Genomic DNA, 19,838 nt, shown 5'->3' on the forward strand with positions numbered 1-19,838 from the left:
CTCTCCTCTCCTCTCCTCTCCTCTCTTCTCTTTTTTCAACTTAGAAGTCCAGGGTGAGCAATGCTGGAGAAAAAAACCCAGCTCCAGGAGTGTGTGTGACATTCCTGTGTGCTCTCCCTGGAGCTGTGCCTGCCAGAACTTGGAAAAGGTACAAGAGAATCAGTGGGTTGGTTTGTTTTCAATGCTGTACCCTGGCCAACTATTATCCCAGCCCCACGTCGCCTGTGATTGGTATAAATAAACAATGCTGGAGCCTTGCCTTGTACTTGGTTTGAAGTCAACAATGGAAAGAAAGACAGAGTCAGCTTATCCAGGACTGTAAATGGCAATGGATCCCAAACGCAGTCGTTCTGTGAAACTGAATGATGGGCACTTCATGCCAGTGCTTGGATTTGGCACTTCGGCTTCTGATGATGTAAGTTAAAGCCATGGGTTCAGAGTGCAAACAAATCTACAAGGGCCTAGTACATGCTGGGTGATTTGGAAGGACTCATGTGGCCTCCACTTCACCACTTTTGACTTTGTCCTAAGTCGGGTGATGAGCTGCTGGCTCTGGGGAGTCAGTGGTGTTAAATCTGAGGGTAGATTATCTCTCTTGTTATTATTGTTTGGGTTAATTAACATATATGGAATGCTTACCATGTATTTTAAATATTTCACCTACATTATTTTCTTTGATTCTTCAACAAATAGTCCAGGTAATTGCTATGATTCTTATCTCTTATTTAAAATCTCATCTCAGCTGTTGCTCCTGGACCCACCTCTCCTCGGTCAGAATCACTCTGCTCTTTGCTAGAACCCACGATGGGCAGCGGGCCCAGGAGGAGAGGACAACTAGTGTGACTGCTCCAGCAGCTTTGCCAAGGGTTTGTGGGGCTGGAAGTATTTGCCAGAGAACTGCTATCATTGAATATGAGGAGCCACTCTTGTTCCAAGTGTTAGGCATTTAGAAAGGAAAGGTGAAGAGGGATAAGTATCAATGGAGTCAGATCTGGGCTTCTCATCAGTTGCATTTTTTATCATCTGTGAAGCTGACTGCTATGCATTTAAAGTGTCAACCTCTGGTCATGGTGTGGAAGGGGCAATTTGGTGTTGCCTGGGAGAGATTGCCCCTGTAAATGACAGAGACCAATCCTTTCCACAGAGCTATGACATAAAATATCAATAGCTAATAGCTGTCAGTTTGGGTCAGTTTGTTTGCAATGGCATGATTATGTATCCAGTGTTACAGCTTAAGTGCAGGGTATGTCTTAGATACATTATAGCAAACTTTCATTATTGGGTTGGCCAAAAATTCATTTGTTTTTTTCTGAAAAGATGGTTCTAGTAGCTCTTAATTATCTTTAACGTCATTTGAAATGATTTCATTAGATTATATTGTGACAGCATTCATTTTTTTAAAAAACTTATCAAAATTGGTGAATTTTTGTGTACCCATTTTAATATTGAAGATGGAAGAATATATGCAACATTTTTGGTGTATTACACTTTATTATTTCAAGAAAGGTAAAAACAAACGAAATGTCAAAAAAAATAAAAAAGTTTGTGCAGTGTATGGAGAGGGTTCTGTGAATGAGCGATTGTGTCCAAAGTGGTTTGTGAAGTTTCTTGATAGAGATTTCTTGCTGAGTGGTACTCCATAATGGGTAAACCAGTTGAAGTGGATAGCGATCAAATTAAGACCTTAATAGAGAACAATCAGAGTCATATCAAATAGGAGATGGCCAACATACTCAAAATACACAAATCAATGAATTTATTGGTGAAAATGAAAGAACTGTGTCTTTTATTTAATGGAAAAAACTAAATGGACTTTTTGGCCAACCCAATACATTGCAAAAGGCAAAGAATAGAACAAAACCTCTCATAATGCCCTCACAAGAATAAAAGTAACATGTATACCTGCTTAGTACAGTGTAAAAGGTGCAAAGTGAAATAGAAACTTCTTTTACATTCTAATCAGAATTCTTTTTCTAAATGCAACTCCCCTGACCTCCTCAACAGTTTACTGTGGGTCACGGCAGGAATAAGAAATGTGGTCCAGCATCCATGCCTGTGACTTCTTTTGTTCAGTGAGGTCTGTTTTCTGGGAAACATGCAAACTCAGTGTCTCAGATTTAGTCGTGAAGGCATTGAGCTCTGCAGCTCTGAGGCAGGCATGTAAATGTGCCGACAGTGCCTCCAAGCAGAGCCTGTGTGGACAGAGGAGGTGCATCCACCTGCTCTTGCTGTAGGTTTTCCTGGACCTGGCTCAGGTGTCCTGTCCTCTCAGTTCTTTCCTAGAAGTTCCGGCACTGACCAAGGAACAGCCTCATGTAACCCCATTTGCGAAACCAGAATGTTGGCTTTAGCTGCTTCAGAGGATGGGATAAATATTAGAATGAATAAGTTGGTATTTGACCTGGTGGGCAGAAAGGAACAATAAGCTTTTTGATTTTATGTTTTTAGCTACAAAATACTCCAGGTAGAATATGTAACTATTAATTTAATCAATTAACCAATTCTGCAATCAAGAGTAAACTTCTACTTGATATTAAAATATATCTTAGCAGTGGAGAAAGTTTGCACAGGAAATATTTCTGCTTCACTGGAGTTTTGACTACTAGATAAAGATATTTGAAGTGTGGCGAACAACTACCTAACAATACTGGATATTATATCACTAAATGCCAAGGGAAGTGGAGATATTTGGAAAGAGGGAGGCTGATATGAACTGGGGTGTTCTGGGAAGGCTTCAACGAGGAGCTGAGCTTAAGCAAGCTTGATGTCAGAAATAGGCGTTCTGATGAGCAGTACGATTGGCTTTGTTCAAGTAGCAGAGGCACACTTCTCCTTCAGTCCTGTCACAGAAACTCTGATGCTGCCCATGGGGCAGCCCCAGGCAGCCCCCACACTCGCTTGTGTGAAACAGAAGGCACAGTGGACTGAAGATTGAAGGACAAAAACCTACTTGAAGTAGAGAAAATGGATTTCAGGCATAGGAGCCCTAATGTTTTCTGTGGGAAAAAGGAATTAATTTAAAGACCCCTTTTAAAAGTTGGAATGAGATTTAAAAATTATTCATGATGTTGTCATTAAATTATCTATCTATCTATCTACCTATCTATCCATCCATCCAATGACAACAAACACAAAACCAAGATTAAAATTCCCTACTGCTCCAGGTGGGTCCACGGCCATTACAGTCTTCCTCGCCCCCACTGACAGCCCGTCTAGACTCCAGTCACACTCAGACAGTACTTCTGCTGGCCTGGGTTGTTTGCCTAACAGAGTAATCGCTAACAGGCTTGAGCTCCTCGTTACTGCACCCTTGCCCAGTGGTAGTTGTTAACATTTTTCATCCATGGTTATTCACAGGCATGGAAACACCAAGACCTGCCCTAGTGACTTGCCTGAACCCCACACATCTCCCTCCCTGCCACATGCAGAGAGAAGCCACTCTATCTTCTTCTGAAAAGCACAGTCAGTCACCACTCTCTATATAGTAATCACCTTATAAACTCAAGATCTGCTGGCATGGGAATGCCAAATGATAGGGGGCAGCCATGGATTGGGTTAGATGGAACTCTTCCCGTGTCATCTGAACGAAGGTTTCCATGACTCTGAAGCAGACTTTTAACCTGGCAGATGCTAAAGTTGAGCACACAGGCCCCATAAATCTCCTAAGCGGGGAAGTGAGAGTGAGGAGAAGAGAGTGTGCCAGGTGCTATTTCATTCCCAGACACGCTAAACACATTCTCTATTGGATGACTTAATTTTCCATGTTGCATATGAAGACCGTTCCACTAGTTCATTTCAGATGAGAGTTCTTCCTGGAGTTTGATGCATGCCTCCAAGGTACAGGTTTGTTACCAAGACTTGTCCCCTCAAACAGGGGAAGAGGAGACATCTAGAAACAGCTGGTGAACATAATCTTAAGGAAATAAATTGCTTCTTTCAGAGACAGGCTAATTACCAACCCTCCTAATTCATATTTTACAGGTTCCCAAGAACAAGGTAGCTGAGGCCACCAAAGTGGCAATTGATGTAGGTTTCCATCATATTGACGGGGCATACTTGTATCAAAATGAGGAGGAGGTCGGCCAGGCCATTCGAGACAAGATTGCAGATGGCACTGTGAAGAGAGAGGACATATTCTACACCACCAAGGTGCTGTGGGCAGAGTGATGAGAATTCACTGTCAGAGCAGATACATTATTTTGGAAAAACAAACAAAAAAAGCAAAAAGCTTTGGCCTTGGTTGAAAAATTTATTTACCTTCTAACATTGTAAAAGCCCATTATAGAAAAACAGAAAACAGGAAAGATTGTTCTGCTCTGGAATGTATTAAGGGTGGGACACAGTTGCTCAGCCTCTCTGTACACAGGTCAGCATTCACATGTCAAACAGGAGGAAAGATATTCACCATCTTCATCTGCTGTGTGGACTGACTGAGCCACTGCAGGGTGGGTCCACTCCTTTCATTCTTCAGCAAATTCTCTCAGGATATATCCAAGTGAGGTGGGCTTAGTATCCTGGGGGGGAGCCTGACTAGGAAATGCTTTTTTCAAGTCAGCATTGAAATTTGTAAAAATTGTCTTAGGTGGAAAACCCTGCCTCCAACTTAAAGCGGTCTCTACCGAATGGTTCTGTGTGTCTGCAGCAATGATGACTTGTTTTCAGAATGTGAACCTCTCAGCAGCCCTGTGTCCAGGCATTTGTGATACAGGGCAATTGATCCCATTTTCCCTTGCCTGACATATCTTGACTTTCTTTTCAGAGATGAATTTTCTAATCCCTGAAACCTTTCGGTTGCTTTTCCTGACCCGTCTAAGTTTTACTTAGTTTTCTTACACTCACTCAAAAAACTCTCAGTATCCTATTAAGAAGCTCATTGATACTAAGTAACATAAATTTAGCCCCAGAACTCTTATTTTTAGACCACCACAGTGGTTCATTACTCACATCCCAATCTCTTAACTATGACATTCAATTTAGTTCCCAGATGTGTGATATCATAAGACATTTTAAAATTTCTTTTGGTTGCTGCAGGTTTGGGCTACTTTCCTTCGACCAGAACTGGTTCGACCAGCCCTGGAAAGATCACTGAAGAAACTTAAACTAGACTATGTAGATCTCTTCCTCATTCATATTCCAATAGCTATGAAGGTCAGTTTTTATTTTTCTTGTCCTTCCCAAGCGTATTTAATCACTGCTGTTGCACCTCCATGATCTCATTCCAGATAGATTTTCTGGGTTCTGGCTGAGAGGGGCAGATTTGAGTGTGGCGGCTAGAACTGCTGAATGAACTCTCCTGGGTAGTTGTGTCACCTCACCATCAAGATTTTTTATCCTCATCCCAGAGCCTTGAGAAGGATGGCAATTCAATGATCTCACTGCCTCCACCTCAAATTGGTGAGGGCACTGCCCTTTGTGTTTGAGTGATGTGCTCCTGTCTCTAGTCCCTGAGTGATGAGGGTCCTCAAGAAGGCTGATTACAAAAGGTAGAGAGGAGACACAATGGGATGCCCACACTTCTGAAATGAGGGGTCCTTTGGAGATGGACTTCTCAGCTTGGTCAAGGTAGGGGCACCAAGGTAGGGGTGGTTCATATTGCACAACTGGGCTCCTTTGGGCATTGCCGGGCCAGACTCATCGCAGTGGACATTTGCTGAGCACACCTGGTGTTCTCACTGTCTCTGAGTTGGGTTATCATAAACTGAATTAAAGCACATTTTTTTAAAAGATTGTATTTATTTTGTTTTTAGACAGAGGGAAGGGAGGGAGAAAGAGAGAGAGGAACATCAATGTGTGGTTGTCTCTCGTGCACCCCATACTAGGGAGCTGGCCTGTAACTCCCTGGCTGGGAATCAAACTGGAGACCTTTTGTTTAGCAGGCTAGTGCTCAATCCACTGGCCACACCAGCCAGGGCTAAAGCAAATTCTTAATAGTAAAGGGAAACCACATCATGCAAACCAGCCTGTCCTTCTGAAACAAAATCAATTCCAGCTGCAGGGGAACTCATTCTTAGTGAAGCTTTTTTGGTGGGGTGTGTGGGCAGGATGGTGGAGAAAATTGAGGAAGAGGTACTATGCGACAGTCTGTCCTGTGATTCTGATCTTCTTTTCCCCAAAGCCTTCTCTTACACATCACACACACAGACACACATATACACACTGTGCATAGTAATAACAGCCTATCAAAGGCTGTGTCACCAAGCTACTTAGACACCAGGAAGACCATTCTTTAATAAAAACCTTTCTTCCTCATCTCTGTATTCTAGCCTGGAGAGGAGCTTATGCCAAAGGATGCCAGTGGGAAAGTTATTTTAGAAACAGTGGACCTGCGTGACACATGGGAGGTAAGTACTGCTACTGCCACCCAAAAGCACTGTGAACATCACTGTGTGGGGTCAGAAGAAATGGATTCTGACCTCATTTGTGTCTGCCCTCAGACATGTCACTGAACTCTTCTGTACGTTAGAGTTTACAGTTGTAAAGCAAGGGACTCAAACGGAATCATGGCTGAAGTCTATTTTTAATGTAAACTTTTGTGGTTTTAAGTAGGGCTTTCTTTGCCCAGTGATCAAATAGAGCCTGTGACTCCTGAATGAGACATTGTCAGAAGCAAACTCCAGAGGAGCTAGAGCTCTATTCCAGGACAGATAAACACATCAGGGCTGGGGGAGGGGAGGGAAGCTGTTGTCTGCTTAGCAAGAGGACAGTAAAGCCTACCCTTCTGTAATTCAGTCCAAACACTTGTTTCATCAATCTAGGTAAAGAGGAAGCAGAAAAACCTTCAACTAGTGGAAAACCTAAGAGGTCCTCTTTGCCCTTGACTCTGACACCATTTGTTAGGGAACTATTGTTATGCACCAGGCAGGAAAATACACACCATGGAAGGAGGCTGGGAGGTTAGGGAATTTAAAAGCATCTTAAAGTCTAACTATTGCCCTCGATGTGTATGTCATAGACCCAAGAACACAAGCAATAAAGTACATTAGGAAGTGATACATCCAAGTGATAAAACTGTTTGGTTCAGCCAAATTGTTACTTACGTTAAGACAGATTTTTATTTTCTAAAAAGTTCACTGTCAGTTGAACAGCTAAACTACAGTAGAGGTTTGCCACACATATCCTTCCTCCCCAGGCCCTGGAGAAGTGTAAGGATGCAGGTTTAACCAAGTCCATTGGAGTGTCCAATTTCAATCACAAACTGCTGGAGATGATCCTGGACAAGCCAGGGCTCAAGTACAAGCCCGTCTGCAACCAGGTGAGGCCTGGTTCCCATGGGAACTTCTTTGCTTCTGCTCTTCACACCCTCTTTCTTGATTAAGAGTCCTCAGTTTTTGGCTTGATGTCAGTTGTATACATGATCATTCCTTTTATTATGATAGGAAATTCCAGAGAAGAAACAGGTTGAGTGGAATGGGGAGACCATGACTTTAGTTATTCAGAGGTCAGTTATAAGTAACCAGGAGACACCCAAGTGGAGATGCTCAGTTAGCAGGTGGCAGTGTTGGTGTGGAGCTGAAGCAGATGGGCAGGGTTAGAGGTACATATTATGGGGTCATTGCTTTATGGGTGGCAATTAAACTCACAGAAATTGACTCCCTCTCCTAGGGAAGTTCACAGAATGAACATGAAGAGGGCAGGAAAGTCAACATTTAAGGATCAGGCAAAGGGTATTAGTCAGGTGACTCAGCAGGAGTTGGCAGACAAGGAGGGAGAAAATGAGGAGTGTGTGGTATCAGGGAATCAAAGGAGACACTTGAAAAATTTGTGGGAACCATGGGTGGACCCTGCTGGGAGCAGCCACTCCAACTCATGATGGAAAAGGTGTGGGGTTTTTGACACAAAGTTCATGGGAAACCTTGCAGGAGTATTTACAGAGCGGTGATGGGAAAAGCCGGAGAAAACAAAGCAGTGGAAAGTGAGGAGGTGGGTAAATCACAATTAAAAGAAATAATTTAAAAAATACCAATGTTGCCAATGTTCAATCACTATGACATTGTAAGGTTGTCTATCCCTTTTGTGAAACAGTGTGAAAATTATGCAAGAAATTTATATTCTTCACCTTAGTTATTTCCTTCTAGGAATCCGTGGAAAATAATTCAGTATATGTTAAAATGTGACTCTCATTCCTTTCCTCCTCTCTCCTACTGTCCCCTTTCACTCTCTCTCTCTCTCTTAACTTATTTGTGACAGAAACAGACTTTTTTTCATTTAAACATTTCCTCAGAATTGGTTTTACTGATTGATGCCTGTGATATAATTTGATGTTACTGTCTTTTGTTCTTGCAAATTGGAGGTTATATCTGAAGACTTGATCATGTATGTAATTATGAATTCATGAATTCAAGAAATGTAGTTACTTTCTTATTGATGATTGGATTGTCATCATTTTAATCAGAAGATGCCTCTTCAGATGAGCTTGCATCCTCTGACATCCCTCAGGGTCCTTCCTGTCTGGTTTTCTAGAATGCAAGGTGTTCTAGGCTCCATCTGTAACTTCTTGGCCCAGTAGTGGAGTCAGCTATTTTTCTAAGGAATCTTGGTTTCTTTCCACAGGCGATGACATGTAGAGATCACAAACAGGGTATAACAGTCTTTAACCATTCTTCAACACTAATAAAAATTAAGAAAATTGTTTTATAACTTCTGAAAATCAATAGTATTTGAAGATAATTCAGAAGGGGTGTGAGAAAATGACCAGTCTGGAAAATGTGGTGCATATGTTAATGTAGTATTAGATAATCCTTCAAAGGCTTTTCACATTTACATGGTATTGGTTCATGTATTCAGATACCTCCCGGTCTTGGCAATTCACAGGTGGAGTGTCACCCATACCTCAACCAGAGCAAACTCCTGGAGTTCTGCAAGTCCAAGGACATCGTTCTTGTTGCTTACAGTGTGCTGGGGTCCCAACGAGATCCAAACTGGTAATGAGAATATGAGAGCTAACCTATGTCAGTAACTCTGTTGGTGATGAAACACTTTTTAAAATTTAGATTTTACATTTTATATTGGAAAACTTCAAATATAAAAAGAGCAAACACAATGGTGCAGAGAGCTCCCATGTACTGTCACTGAACTTCCACAGTCATTGACATTCTTTCATTCTTGTTTCACGCACACATACAGCTACTCCAAACTGCACTCCAAATTCTAACTTTAAAAGTGATTTTATGATAAATTTATCCAGCTTGTCATGCATTAATCTTAACTCTAAACTCTTGACAAATAGATGTACTACATAACACAGACTTCTCTCGATTGTCTGGGGAATTTGGGAAACAGGGACAGCACAATCTAGATTATTAGTCCTGCACCCTTCAAAGCTACATTTTCTGGTTTTGTTTTCAGGGTGGAAAAGGATAGCCCCGTTCTCTTCGAGGATCCGATCTTGAATGCCATTGCCAAGAAACACAATAGAAGTCTAGGCCAGGTGGCTCTGCGTTACCAAGTGCAGCGGGGGTTGGTGGTCCTGGTCAAGAGCTTCAATGAGAAGAGAATCAAAGAGAACTTCCAGGTACAGCCTGGACACTGTCTCTTCAGAGTGAGGAATGGGTGCTGTCTACACTGAGAGATCCTAAATGCAGGGACTCTGTCTGGGCTCACTGTTAGCAGCTCTTCCCCCGCAGAAGTCCTGGCAGGGAGGAAGCTATGTAAAAGTTTATGGCTGATCAAATTAAAAAATGAATGAGTACATTTTGCCCCCTAAACTCTCCTTTATATAGCTTCTTGTCCCTTGGATCAGTCAGTGATATTCAACTTACTTTGTTGTGAACCTCCTGAGAAACTCTGTAAAGTCTTCCCATTTTATGATGACGAGTAACAATTTCATTATAAGTTTAATATTTGCAAAAGATGACAGAGCATATTATTTATCATGTATTTGCTCCAAAACCTTGAGGCCGTAGGTTAAGTTCATTCAATTTATGGAACTATCTAATAGGCAAATTTAAATCTCATTGTTAATGAATCAGAAAAAAAAACACCCTTTTTAATTTTCAGTTCAACTCAACATGTTACTATATAGGGGTGGGCAAAAGTAGGTTTATAGTCATATGTATTGAAAATAATACAATAATTAATAAATAATAAAACAAGAATAACCGGTTTTTCATATACAACTGTAATTGTACATTTACCCTGCTTTGGCTATCCTCATGACAATCAAGTTATTCCTGCAGTATACTTTTACGATTAATAAAAGGTGGACAAATAGCTAATAAATAGAAACAGAGGCATTGAGTTTTCCATGACATTGTCCCCTGGAGAAAATAATGAAATTCCTGTTTTAATACTTCTTATCCAAGGTCTTTCTGCTTTGTTATTAATTGATTCTACATTAGGGGACAGTCAGTTTGTATCATCAAACAAAAACAAACCTGTACTTAACAAAAACTTTAATTATTTAACAAGGAGAGCTCTCTCTATATTGGATCTGTAAATGTCTCAAAGATCAATCAGAAAGATTTTTCTTTTATAGAGGAGTAAACATGACTAGAGAGAGAATGAGCAGGTGTGTTGTTGAATAGTTGATCAACAAATGCTTTTTTTGAGGTCAACAGCTTCTCGGAGAGGCCTTTATAGGCGGTTTGCTCTCCCTTCCAAAGTTGGCTTAAGTTCGAGGCTGCATCAAATTCTAGGGGATGTATGTGCAGTGGTGGTGGTGGGGCACCAGACTACAGCTTGGTCCAATCAGCAGGTATTTTGTAAACACCTTTCTATTGTGAGATGGAGCAGAAGAGGAGAGGGAGTGGGAAAAGAGGGGTGGAGAACCCACGAGAAAGGTTTTCAGACCAATTCTTTGGAAGTGGTGACTGCCCCTAGTGCTCTCCTTGCCTCTGTCCATCTAGAAAGTTCTCCTGTCCTCTGGTGGAAGTCAGGTGCCTTAGGGGAGAGTTTAATCTGATTCTTTCTTTTCTTTCAGGTTTTTGACTTTGAATTGACTCCAGAAGACATGAAAGTAATTGACGGCCTCAACAGAAATTTCCGACTTTTTAAACTTTTGTTGTAAGTAACTAGTAGATTGTTTTTCCCAGATTGTTTTCTATAGCATGCAGGTTAGCAGAGGAACTCAGCTTCCTTATTTTTGGAAGACAGGCCTGATTTCTGGTGTAGAAATAAAACAGGAGCTTCCTGGAGACCTCCAACCAGAGGTTACTCCAGGCTCAGTCTCTGACCCAAGAGAAATGTGAGTGGGGCCCAGGACAGACCATAAGTAAAATGGCCAAAGTTTGCATCATGGGGGATTCGTGGCTCTATGCCCTAATTCCTGTGCCTCGTATATGTCCTCTCACCTCTGACTTGCCCCCTCGACGCAGAAGGCACAGTGCCTGTGGCCCACTTTGAGGGGCACCAATCTAAAAAGAAAAGGCCATTCAAAGTAAGAGGCAAGAAACATTTACTGAATCAATAAGAATAGCTATTCAGGAGTCATTAATTCAGGCAGAAGTCCAAATAACGTTCTGCTTAGGAGCTAAAATCAGTTGATAATTATGAGACAGGGAAGGGGAGAAATAATTACATCCACAGATGTTAATTCTAACCAATGTTTTTAACTTTCAGTCTAGTAGTTCTTAGTCCAGTACTTATAATTGCCTACTTATTATCCTTGCCTAGGATACAAAGTTGCTTAGGACCTGACCGAAGAGCATTTTGCGCTTTTTAACATTAAAAATATTTGAGGCATAAGACATGCAAGGCAGTTGGTTCCTCTGGCTAGTGAGCTCTGGCTCCATTTTAAAGTGGCTCTGTTCATATTATTGTTTTCAGGAGCCTATGAAAATGCTTCATCTTTAATTCTTTTTAAAATCAGGAGATGACATGGTTATACTAATAATGACCATGCAATAGTGAATCCACTCTGGACTCTATTCATGTTTGTCTTAACAGAATTGTATAATGTAACATTTATATATATATATATATTTTTTATGGAGGAGGGATCCCATGAAGGCAAATTTGCTTAGAAGGGAACATTATGTGGAGCTGCTTCTACCTCTTCCCCGAAGGGTCTGTAGCATTTGTTCATAACTGCGCATTCCTTTCCCAAGGCACCACCCATTTTGCCCAAATTTATCTCTTCATTGGCCTTTTATCCTTATCACAAACCCCATTTCCTCAGTCATGTAATGTCACCAAACTGAATTAAAAATGGGTCACAAAATTAATTGACTCTAATGACTGATGTGTCCCCAGAAGCATACACCAGCCTTAGCTCCTCTGAGTTCTCGGGTTTCTTGAGTCAAGACCTGCCCAGGGTCACCTGTGTCCATCAGGAGAGCAGCCCCTGAAAGCCTCTCACTCCTTGACTTTGACTCATCCACAAACAGAGCAGGCCCATTGTTCACTTACTGCAGGAGAGTCTCAGGATTGAAGAGAACAAAGACTTATTAAATTGAGAGTTTGCAAAGGAGTTTAGAGAGAGGGAAATAAACTTTTAGGCATAGAATTAAGATTTAGTTTCAAAAGGAAGACCTCAAAATCCTTCTTGTTTGTAAAGTTGTGTTGTGATTCTGAGAAAAACCATTGTCAATGAAAAAGATGTGGGAAGTAACTTTTCTGCACCAAGGCCCTGAGTGAAACTCTGTGCTCTTCATCAGGCCTGTGACGGTCCTTGGCCCTGTCTCCCGGGCCCTTTCACCAGCACAGCTCCTGGCACACAGAGTTTCTCAGAATGCACTCTTGAATGAAATTGAATCATAAAGGACAAATTTGGAAAAGTAAACCTTTTCCAAATTTGGAAAAGAACCCGAGGAAAAAGGAGAACAACAGTGACACTAATTACTGAAAAAAAAAATATTCTTATACATTGTATAGCTTAATTGGTGTGGCTAAGTTGGTGGGCATCGTCCCACAAAGCACCAGTTCGATTCCCAGTTTGGGCATTGCCTGGGAAGTGGGTTCAATTTACAGTTGGGGACACGTGAGAGGCAACTGATTGACGTTTCCCTCACACATTGATGTTTCTCTCCCTCTCTTTCTCCCTCCCATCTCCTCTCTCTAAAAGTAAAAATAAATAAAATTTAAAATGTACAAATAAATAAATTATGTGAAAGCTGTAATTACATTTGGCAGGTATGCTAATGTAGGGATACATATTATCTTCTCAAGACAGAAGTTCCTTAACAGAGAGATCCTGAGTTGCTGAATGGATTTGTGAAATAGAGCAATGGAGTCCTCACTGTGAACGTTCTTATGAATCTAGGGACAGAAGAGACATGTGAGACAAAATAATTACCGAGATTCATCTGTAGCTCTCACATCCTATGGCAAACTATAATCTAAAGCAAACCACCTTTCCCTTGGCTTTTCTACTGCATATGAATGTGGAAATCAAGTACATGGATCAGGAGCTGCAGGTCTGTGTGATGAGGGAGAAGGAAGTGCATGCCTGGAAACTGAGAGTTTTCTTTACCCTATCCTGACTGTGTCCACAAGGAAACTCTTGTTTTGAAAGCTTGGGACTGAATTAGTAAATGAATATCCCTCCTTCTCTTTCAGTGCTGTTGATCACCCTTATTACCCATTTTCTGAAGAATACTGACCACCAGCTATCCATCATGAATTCTACCAGAATTTCCTGCTTCTAAAAGAGGCGTGAAGAAGGTTTCTGCACTTGGAGGAGGTGACTAACAGTAGTTCTGCAGTTTCAGGCCTGCTTGCCTATCTTCTTTAAAAACTTTATGAAATAATAAAAGCTTCCAAATAAGCATGTTTGTTTTTACTGATAATTAAAATAATACATACAAGTCATAGAAAATTTGGATAATAAAAGAGAAATGAAAGAGAATAAAGATAAGCTGTTCTTAGCCTATTTAAAAATTCTGGAACTTTGGGTGCATTTTCCTTTATGATTTTCCTATACAAATTGTGAGTGTGTTTATTTACAAAATTGAAATAATCTTCAACCTACAGGTTGTATATTTTTTTATACTTAGCATAAGTATGTTTTCCAAGCAATCAAATATTTAAAAATTTCAGTATTATATCGTGCAGTTGTGAGGCAGTGCATCTTATCCATTATTGAGTTTAATAATCATCTTCCCAAATTTTGGTATTGTGATTAGTTTATGTACATTTTTCCATTCATTCATTTACTCATTCAGAAAATCTTCATTGAATGTCCTTTATGTGCGAGATATTGTTTTATCAATAAGTAAAATAGACAAGAATTCAAATAATAAATGTCTTGAGTTTACAGTCTAGTGATGGAAGAAGACTATGAAGAAAATCAGGAGTGTTTAATTGTTAGAAATGGGGAGTGCCTATTGGGAGGTAAGCCTGCACAGTCTCTAACATTTCTGTACACTTGATAAGCAGACACTATTTTTTCAGGAGTTTATACAGCCAAATAGAGGGAGAGTGCTTCCCTCCAGAGGGAGGAAGGCATGTTTATTGTTCAGTAATATAAAGAAAGAATTTCCATCCAGAGAAAGGGTGTGATGTGTAGTGCTCACTCTCATGAATCTAGGTTCCCTAGGAGCCAGGAGGTAGAATAAGGAATCCTGTGACACTGCAGTCAGCATCCTGAATTCCGAGAATTGCCTTGTGATATCTGATAATAATTAACATTGTGGTTTCTTCCCCAAGTGGGCAATCAAGGAAGAGTGTGGGAAATTGCATGTGTAGAAGCTTAAGTAAAAATCCTATAAAGCCTGAAACTGTTCAATAAGAACCATTCCCTGGCCAGAGATGGCACCCTTCCATGTCTTGAGAAGTGTACTTTCTTTAATAAATTTCCCACTTGCTTTGCTTTACAATATCTGTGTGGTCAGTTCAATTCTTTGTGACTGCCAAGAACCTGGACTCCGACTCTATCTGCAGCATGTAGACTCAGATTTTCTTCTGTAACTCAATGCACTGCATGTTCACTCTGAAGAAATGGGGGCTCAAGGAACTAGCACTACTAACCTTATCATGGGGAGCATTTTCACAATATACATACATCAAACCATCACAATATATATACATCAAACCATTATGTAAACTTTAAGCTCCCATAATATTATTTGTCAACTATATCTCAACAAAGCTGGAAAAAAGTGCTGCTACTTGGCTAAAGCTATTGTTGTGAGCAGTAACCTGCCTTCTTCTACCAGATCTGTGAAACCATGGGAAGCTCATTGATTAGCTTGTGAGTGAGGTCAAAATCCTATGTCCTTCATGATTCTCAATAGTAATATGTGGAAAATAAAGCAGAGAAAGTGAAGGGTAGTGGTTTGGTGGGAGTGTTAGGTGCTGTTATGGATGGTTTGAAATGATTTCACTGTGAAAATGACCCTTGGGCAAAATTAAAGCAAAAGAATGAGTTACATGGATATGTACAATAGGAAAGTATTCTTGAACTTGCAATGGATATGCTAAGTCAAGAAGTAAGTGTTCCTATAGTGAAGTGATAGGCTAATGTGGGTAGAATTTAGTGGGCAAAGAAGGTAAAAGTAAAAGATAAGTTCCAAATATTTAATGGGGGTGGTGGGCTGTTTCATGTAGGTTTTGAAAGGACTTTTATTCTGAGAGAAATTGAGAATGAGATTGAAAATTATAAGCAGAGTAGCTATATGAACTGATCATTTTTTAAAGAGTCACTGAAGATGTCATACTACTATTTATAATTGTTTCTGCCATGAAATCTTAACCTTAGCACATTCCAAACTGACCACTTCTCTTACTCTGTGGTTTCTATTGAAGTTTGGTCCATCAAGTTCTTAATTCAGAAAGAATTATAGTCAGGCCCTGACTGATGTTTTTCGGTTGCTGGAGTATCATCCTGTAGCTGAAGCATTGCAGATTTGATTCCTGGTCAGGACATATATCTAGATAGCGGGCTCAATCCCAGGTCTGTGTATATAAAATCCTTAGTCTGGGCATGTACGAAAGGTAACTGATTGACGCTTCTCTCTCACATCTATGTTTCTCTCTTTTCCCCTCCTCTCTCCCTTCCTCTCTCACTCAGAAGCAATGAAAAAATGTCCTTGAGCGAGGATTAAAAAAAAGAATTGGAGTCAGTGAGTTTTTTCCCAACATCTTATCAAGGCAATGGTGGTAGCCGCTGCTCTTCATTTTGCTATGCCACCCAAGGAGAAGAAGAAAGATGCTGGGAAGTTGACAAAAAGACAAAAACCCAGTGAACAAATCTAGGGGCAAGGTCGAAAAGAAGAAGTGGTTCAAAGGCAATGTTTGGGACAAACTCAATAACCTAGTCTTGTTTGACAAAGCAACATATGACATGGTTCCTTGGCCAGGGCAGCCCTTTGGGAGCTCCTTAATAAAAGACTTATTAAACTAGTTTCAAAGTACAGAGCTCAGTAATTGATACTAGAACGCCAAAGGTTGGGATGCACCAGCTGTTGGTGAAGATAGAGGAACAACAGGTTCCATAGGCTGTACATATTGAAAAATAAAACTTTATTAAATAAAAAAAAGAATTGTAGTCAGTGAGAGTCTCCCTTTTTCATCCTTTCAGTTCCCAGAAAGTTGATGCATTCAAATTAGGCTAAGTAATAGTGCATAGAAATTTATCAGCCTCCACTCATCCTCTCTGCATTTCTCCTTTAAACAGATTTGCTGCTGGTGTTACCAAACTAAGAGTGCTCCATTCACCTTCAAGCATCAAAGCTCAATTAAACACACACATGAGCTTGCAGCCCAAAATGAAAAGGTTTATTAATGAGTGAAATGGTACCATGCCAGGAGTCATATATGAGCTCATGTTCAAAGACCTGTACCCCTGTTGGCTTCTAGGGGATGGGTTATATAAGGGAAGGTCATTAATTATGGTGAAATTAGAGTTGTGGTCTCTGTAAATTGGTCTTGATGCCAGTCACCCACATAGCTGCTGTGTCAGTTTTTTCAAGGGTGCGGTTGACCGGTAATTCTGTTTTTGCTGAAACACAACCAAGGCCTAAATGTTATCTCTAGTTTGACTGAAACTTTGTGTCTATGGTCAACAGACTTGAGGCTTTGTTCTTAAGATTATTTGATGCTGACCAGAACCTCACTGTCCTGAGGGTTTAATGATTACTGGGGTGGATGTGCAAGGGAGAGGGAGGTGGGTGTCAGGCTGCTGGATGAGGCCCATTTGAATCAAAGGAAAAGAAAGGAGAAAACATCATATTAAAGACATGAAGTTTCTGCACCATTAACAGTGGGCGAGACCTCTTGGCTTTTCTATTTCTTAGTCTGCCCTTGTACCAATCATATGGGACAAATGTCTCTACAACCAAGATAACTGCTCTGCTTTGATTTATGTGGACTCTTTAATCTAAAGCCAAGACTCACACTTACCAGAGATTCTAACTCATGTGCTCTGTAGTAAAAAGCCTATGGATCATTATGTTCTAAATGCTCACCAAGCAGTTCTGAGGATAGTCATGTCTGGAAACCTCTAATCAAGATTTCCATGTGACAGCAGAGGTGTGGCAGCATGAGAGATCCTCTGGGTCTCTCCCCTTGAAATTTCAACAATTTGAATCACTGTAATTCAACAAAGGATTCCCTGCTCAATGCACAAGTATGTCTGAGAGATCCACACATTGAGACACCTGAAGATGGGCAAGCGGAAGCAAACCCAGGAAGTGGGGTATGAGGAGAGCTGACCCAGGCCAAAGAGCAGCCCCAAACCTGGAGTTATAACCCAGAGCTCAATGCAGGGCTTAGCTGCAGAGGGGAGGAATCAGGTTGCTGCTGGCACTCCTTTAGCGAGGAGGAAGGAGCAAAGAGGTTCAGTGAGCATTGATACATGAGCGGCAATATGAACTGCAACTGAGCACAGTGACCTGAGCAGGGGTGAAGTACAGAGGTGCAGCCAAGCTTCTCTGGCAGTCATCAGTATTCCAGACAGAAGAACAAAGCCACAGAATCTGACCGTTTCCCTCATGCCCCCAGAGCTAGCAGCAGGCCCTGGAAGACGTTGTAGCAGTGAATGGTGGATTGCAGAGCACATTATCTGCAAACCAGAGAACTGGTGCTACAGAAATATGTTTTCCCTGAGTGCCAGGCACACTAGGACTAATCCCAGGACTGTGTAGAGGAACAGAAGGGGTGCCTCAGAGGTTTGCCAATCAACATTACTGGCAGAGCAAAGCAACAAGAAATGCAGCCAAGTTCCCCCAGCTCACTCCACCCTTACACATCATAGCTGCGCTGCCGGGAGGCATGTGGCTGCAGGTGACAGCACTAGGATTTCATGAAAATACCACATGGTTTCACTTATATGTAGAATTTAATGAACAAAATAAACAAAATAGAAACAGATACTGAAAACAGATTTACAGCTGTGAGAGGGGAGGGCATAAAGGAGCAGGGTGAAAAAGGTGAAGAAATTAAGCAAAACACCAAAAAGTAAAAAAACTCATATACACAGACGACAGTATGGTGATTACCAGAGGGAAAGTGGTGGGGGAAGGTAAAGGAGGGTAAATGGGGGATAAATGGTGATGGAAGGAAACATGGCTTGGGGTGGTGGACACTCAATACAATATACAGATGACATATTATAGAACTGTACCCCTGAAACCTTCATAATTTTATTAACTAATATCACCCCAATAAACTCTGTAAAATTAAAACATTTAAAAGATATATAGAGACAAATGAAAATGATAATACAACATATCAAAATTTTGGGGATGCAGCTAAAGTAGTAATAAAGGGGAATTTTATATAATCACAGGCCAATCTCAAGAAATAAGAAAAATCTCAAGTAGAAAATCTAACCAGAAGAAAGGAATAATAAATATTAGAGCAGAACTGAATGAAATAGAGAACAAAGAGACTATATAAAATATTAATGCAACAAAGCGCTGGTTTTTGAAAGGATTAATAAAATTGACAAACTCCTGGTCCTGGCTGGTGTGGCTCAGTGGACTGAGTGCTGGCCTGTGAACCAAAGGGTCGCTGGTTCAATTCCCAGTCAGGGCACATGCCTGGGTTGTGGGTCAGGTCCCCAGTAGAGGGTGAGCAAGAGGCAACCACACGTTGACACTTCTCTCGCTTTCTTTCTCCCTCCTTCTCCCTTCATCTAAAAATAAATAAATATCTTTAAAAAAATTGACAAACCCCTGGCTAGACTCAGTAAGGTAACAAGAACAAAGACACAAATAAACGAAATAAGCAATGAAAGAGTAGTTACCACAGATATCACAGGTATCTATATATATCTATAGATATATATATGTATCTATATACATACATATATAGATATCTAGATATACATGTAGCTATACATATATAGATATATATCTATATACATACACACAAAACATCATACTAGGATACTATGAAAGACTATAGGCCACCAAATTCAATACATAGAAGAAATGGATAAATTTCTAGAAACACATATCTTTTGTAGACTGAATCATGAGAAACTGGACAATCTAAATAGACTGATGGACAGTGAGGAAATTGAAACAACCACCAAAAATCTTCCAAAAAGTAAAAGTCCAGATCCAGATGGCTTCACTGGGGAATTCTACCAAACATTCAAAGAAGATTTGATACATATCTTTCTCAAACTCTTCCAAAAAACTGAAGAAGTTGCAATACTTCCTAATACATATTATGAGGCCAAGATAACCCTGATACCAAAAGTTGGCATGGATAACAGATACAAAACAACAACAACAGCAACAAAACTACAGACCAATATCTCTGATGAATACTGATGAAAAAATCCTAAACAAAGTACTAGCAAATCAACTACAATGATATATTAAAAAAATAATACATCATGATCAAGTAGGGTTCATTCCAGGGACACAAGAATGTTTCAACAGGTGCAAACTGATTAATGTGATATACCACATTAACAAAACAAAGGATAAAAATCATACAATCTTATCAAT

General features: G+C 40.5%; 1 protein-coding gene across 2 annotated transcripts; it reads left to right on the forward strand.

Annotated features, from left to right (window-relative positions):
• Positions 1 to 281: 281 nt before the first annotated feature.
• LOC129084610 (aldo-keto reductase family 1 member C15-like) lies at positions 282 to 13,594 on the forward strand. Of its 2 annotated transcripts, XM_054590813.1 has the most exons (9): positions 282 to 415; positions 3,982 to 4,149; positions 5,032 to 5,148; positions 6,264 to 6,341; positions 7,130 to 7,252; positions 8,812 to 8,921; positions 9,346 to 9,511; positions 10,919 to 11,001; positions 13,495 to 13,594. In XM_054590813.1, the coding sequence occupies exons 1-9, from the start codon at positions 323 to 325 to the stop codon at positions 13,535 to 13,537; spliced, it is 981 nt and encodes a 326-aa protein (XP_054446788.1). In that variant the 5' UTR covers positions 282 to 322; the 3' UTR covers positions 13,538 to 13,594. The 2 variants fall into 2 exon arrangements, with proteins under 2 accessions (XP_054446788.1, XP_054446795.1); XM_054590820.1 differs by lacking the exon at positions 3,982 to 4,149.
• Positions 13,595 to 19,838: the final 6,244 nt, after the last annotated feature.

The sequence above is a fragment of the Pteronotus mesoamericanus genome, unplaced genomic scaffold (genome assembly GCF_021234165.1).
Source record: "Pteronotus mesoamericanus isolate MK-2021 breed Mesoamerican mustached bat unplaced genomic scaffold, CSHL_Meso_final contig_130, whole genome shotgun sequence".
NCBI classification, from domain to species: domain Eukaryota; kingdom Metazoa; phylum Chordata; class Mammalia; order Chiroptera; family Mormoopidae; genus Pteronotus; species Pteronotus mesoamericanus.

Bases quoted from the DNA above. Each gene is read 5' to 3' on its own strand.
- LOC129084610 (XM_054590813.1), top strand. From the start codon at position 323: ATGGCAATGGATCCCAAACGCAGTCGTTCTGTGAAACTGAATGATGGG. The intron at 416-3,981 runs GTAAGTTAAAGC...CATATTTTACAG, and splicing joins GCACTTCGGCTTCTGATGAT to GTTCCCAAGAACAAGGTAGC. The intron at 9,512-10,918 runs GTACAGCCTGGA...CTTTTCTTTCAG, and splicing joins GAATCAAAGAGAACTTCCAG to GTTTTTGACTTTGAATTGAC.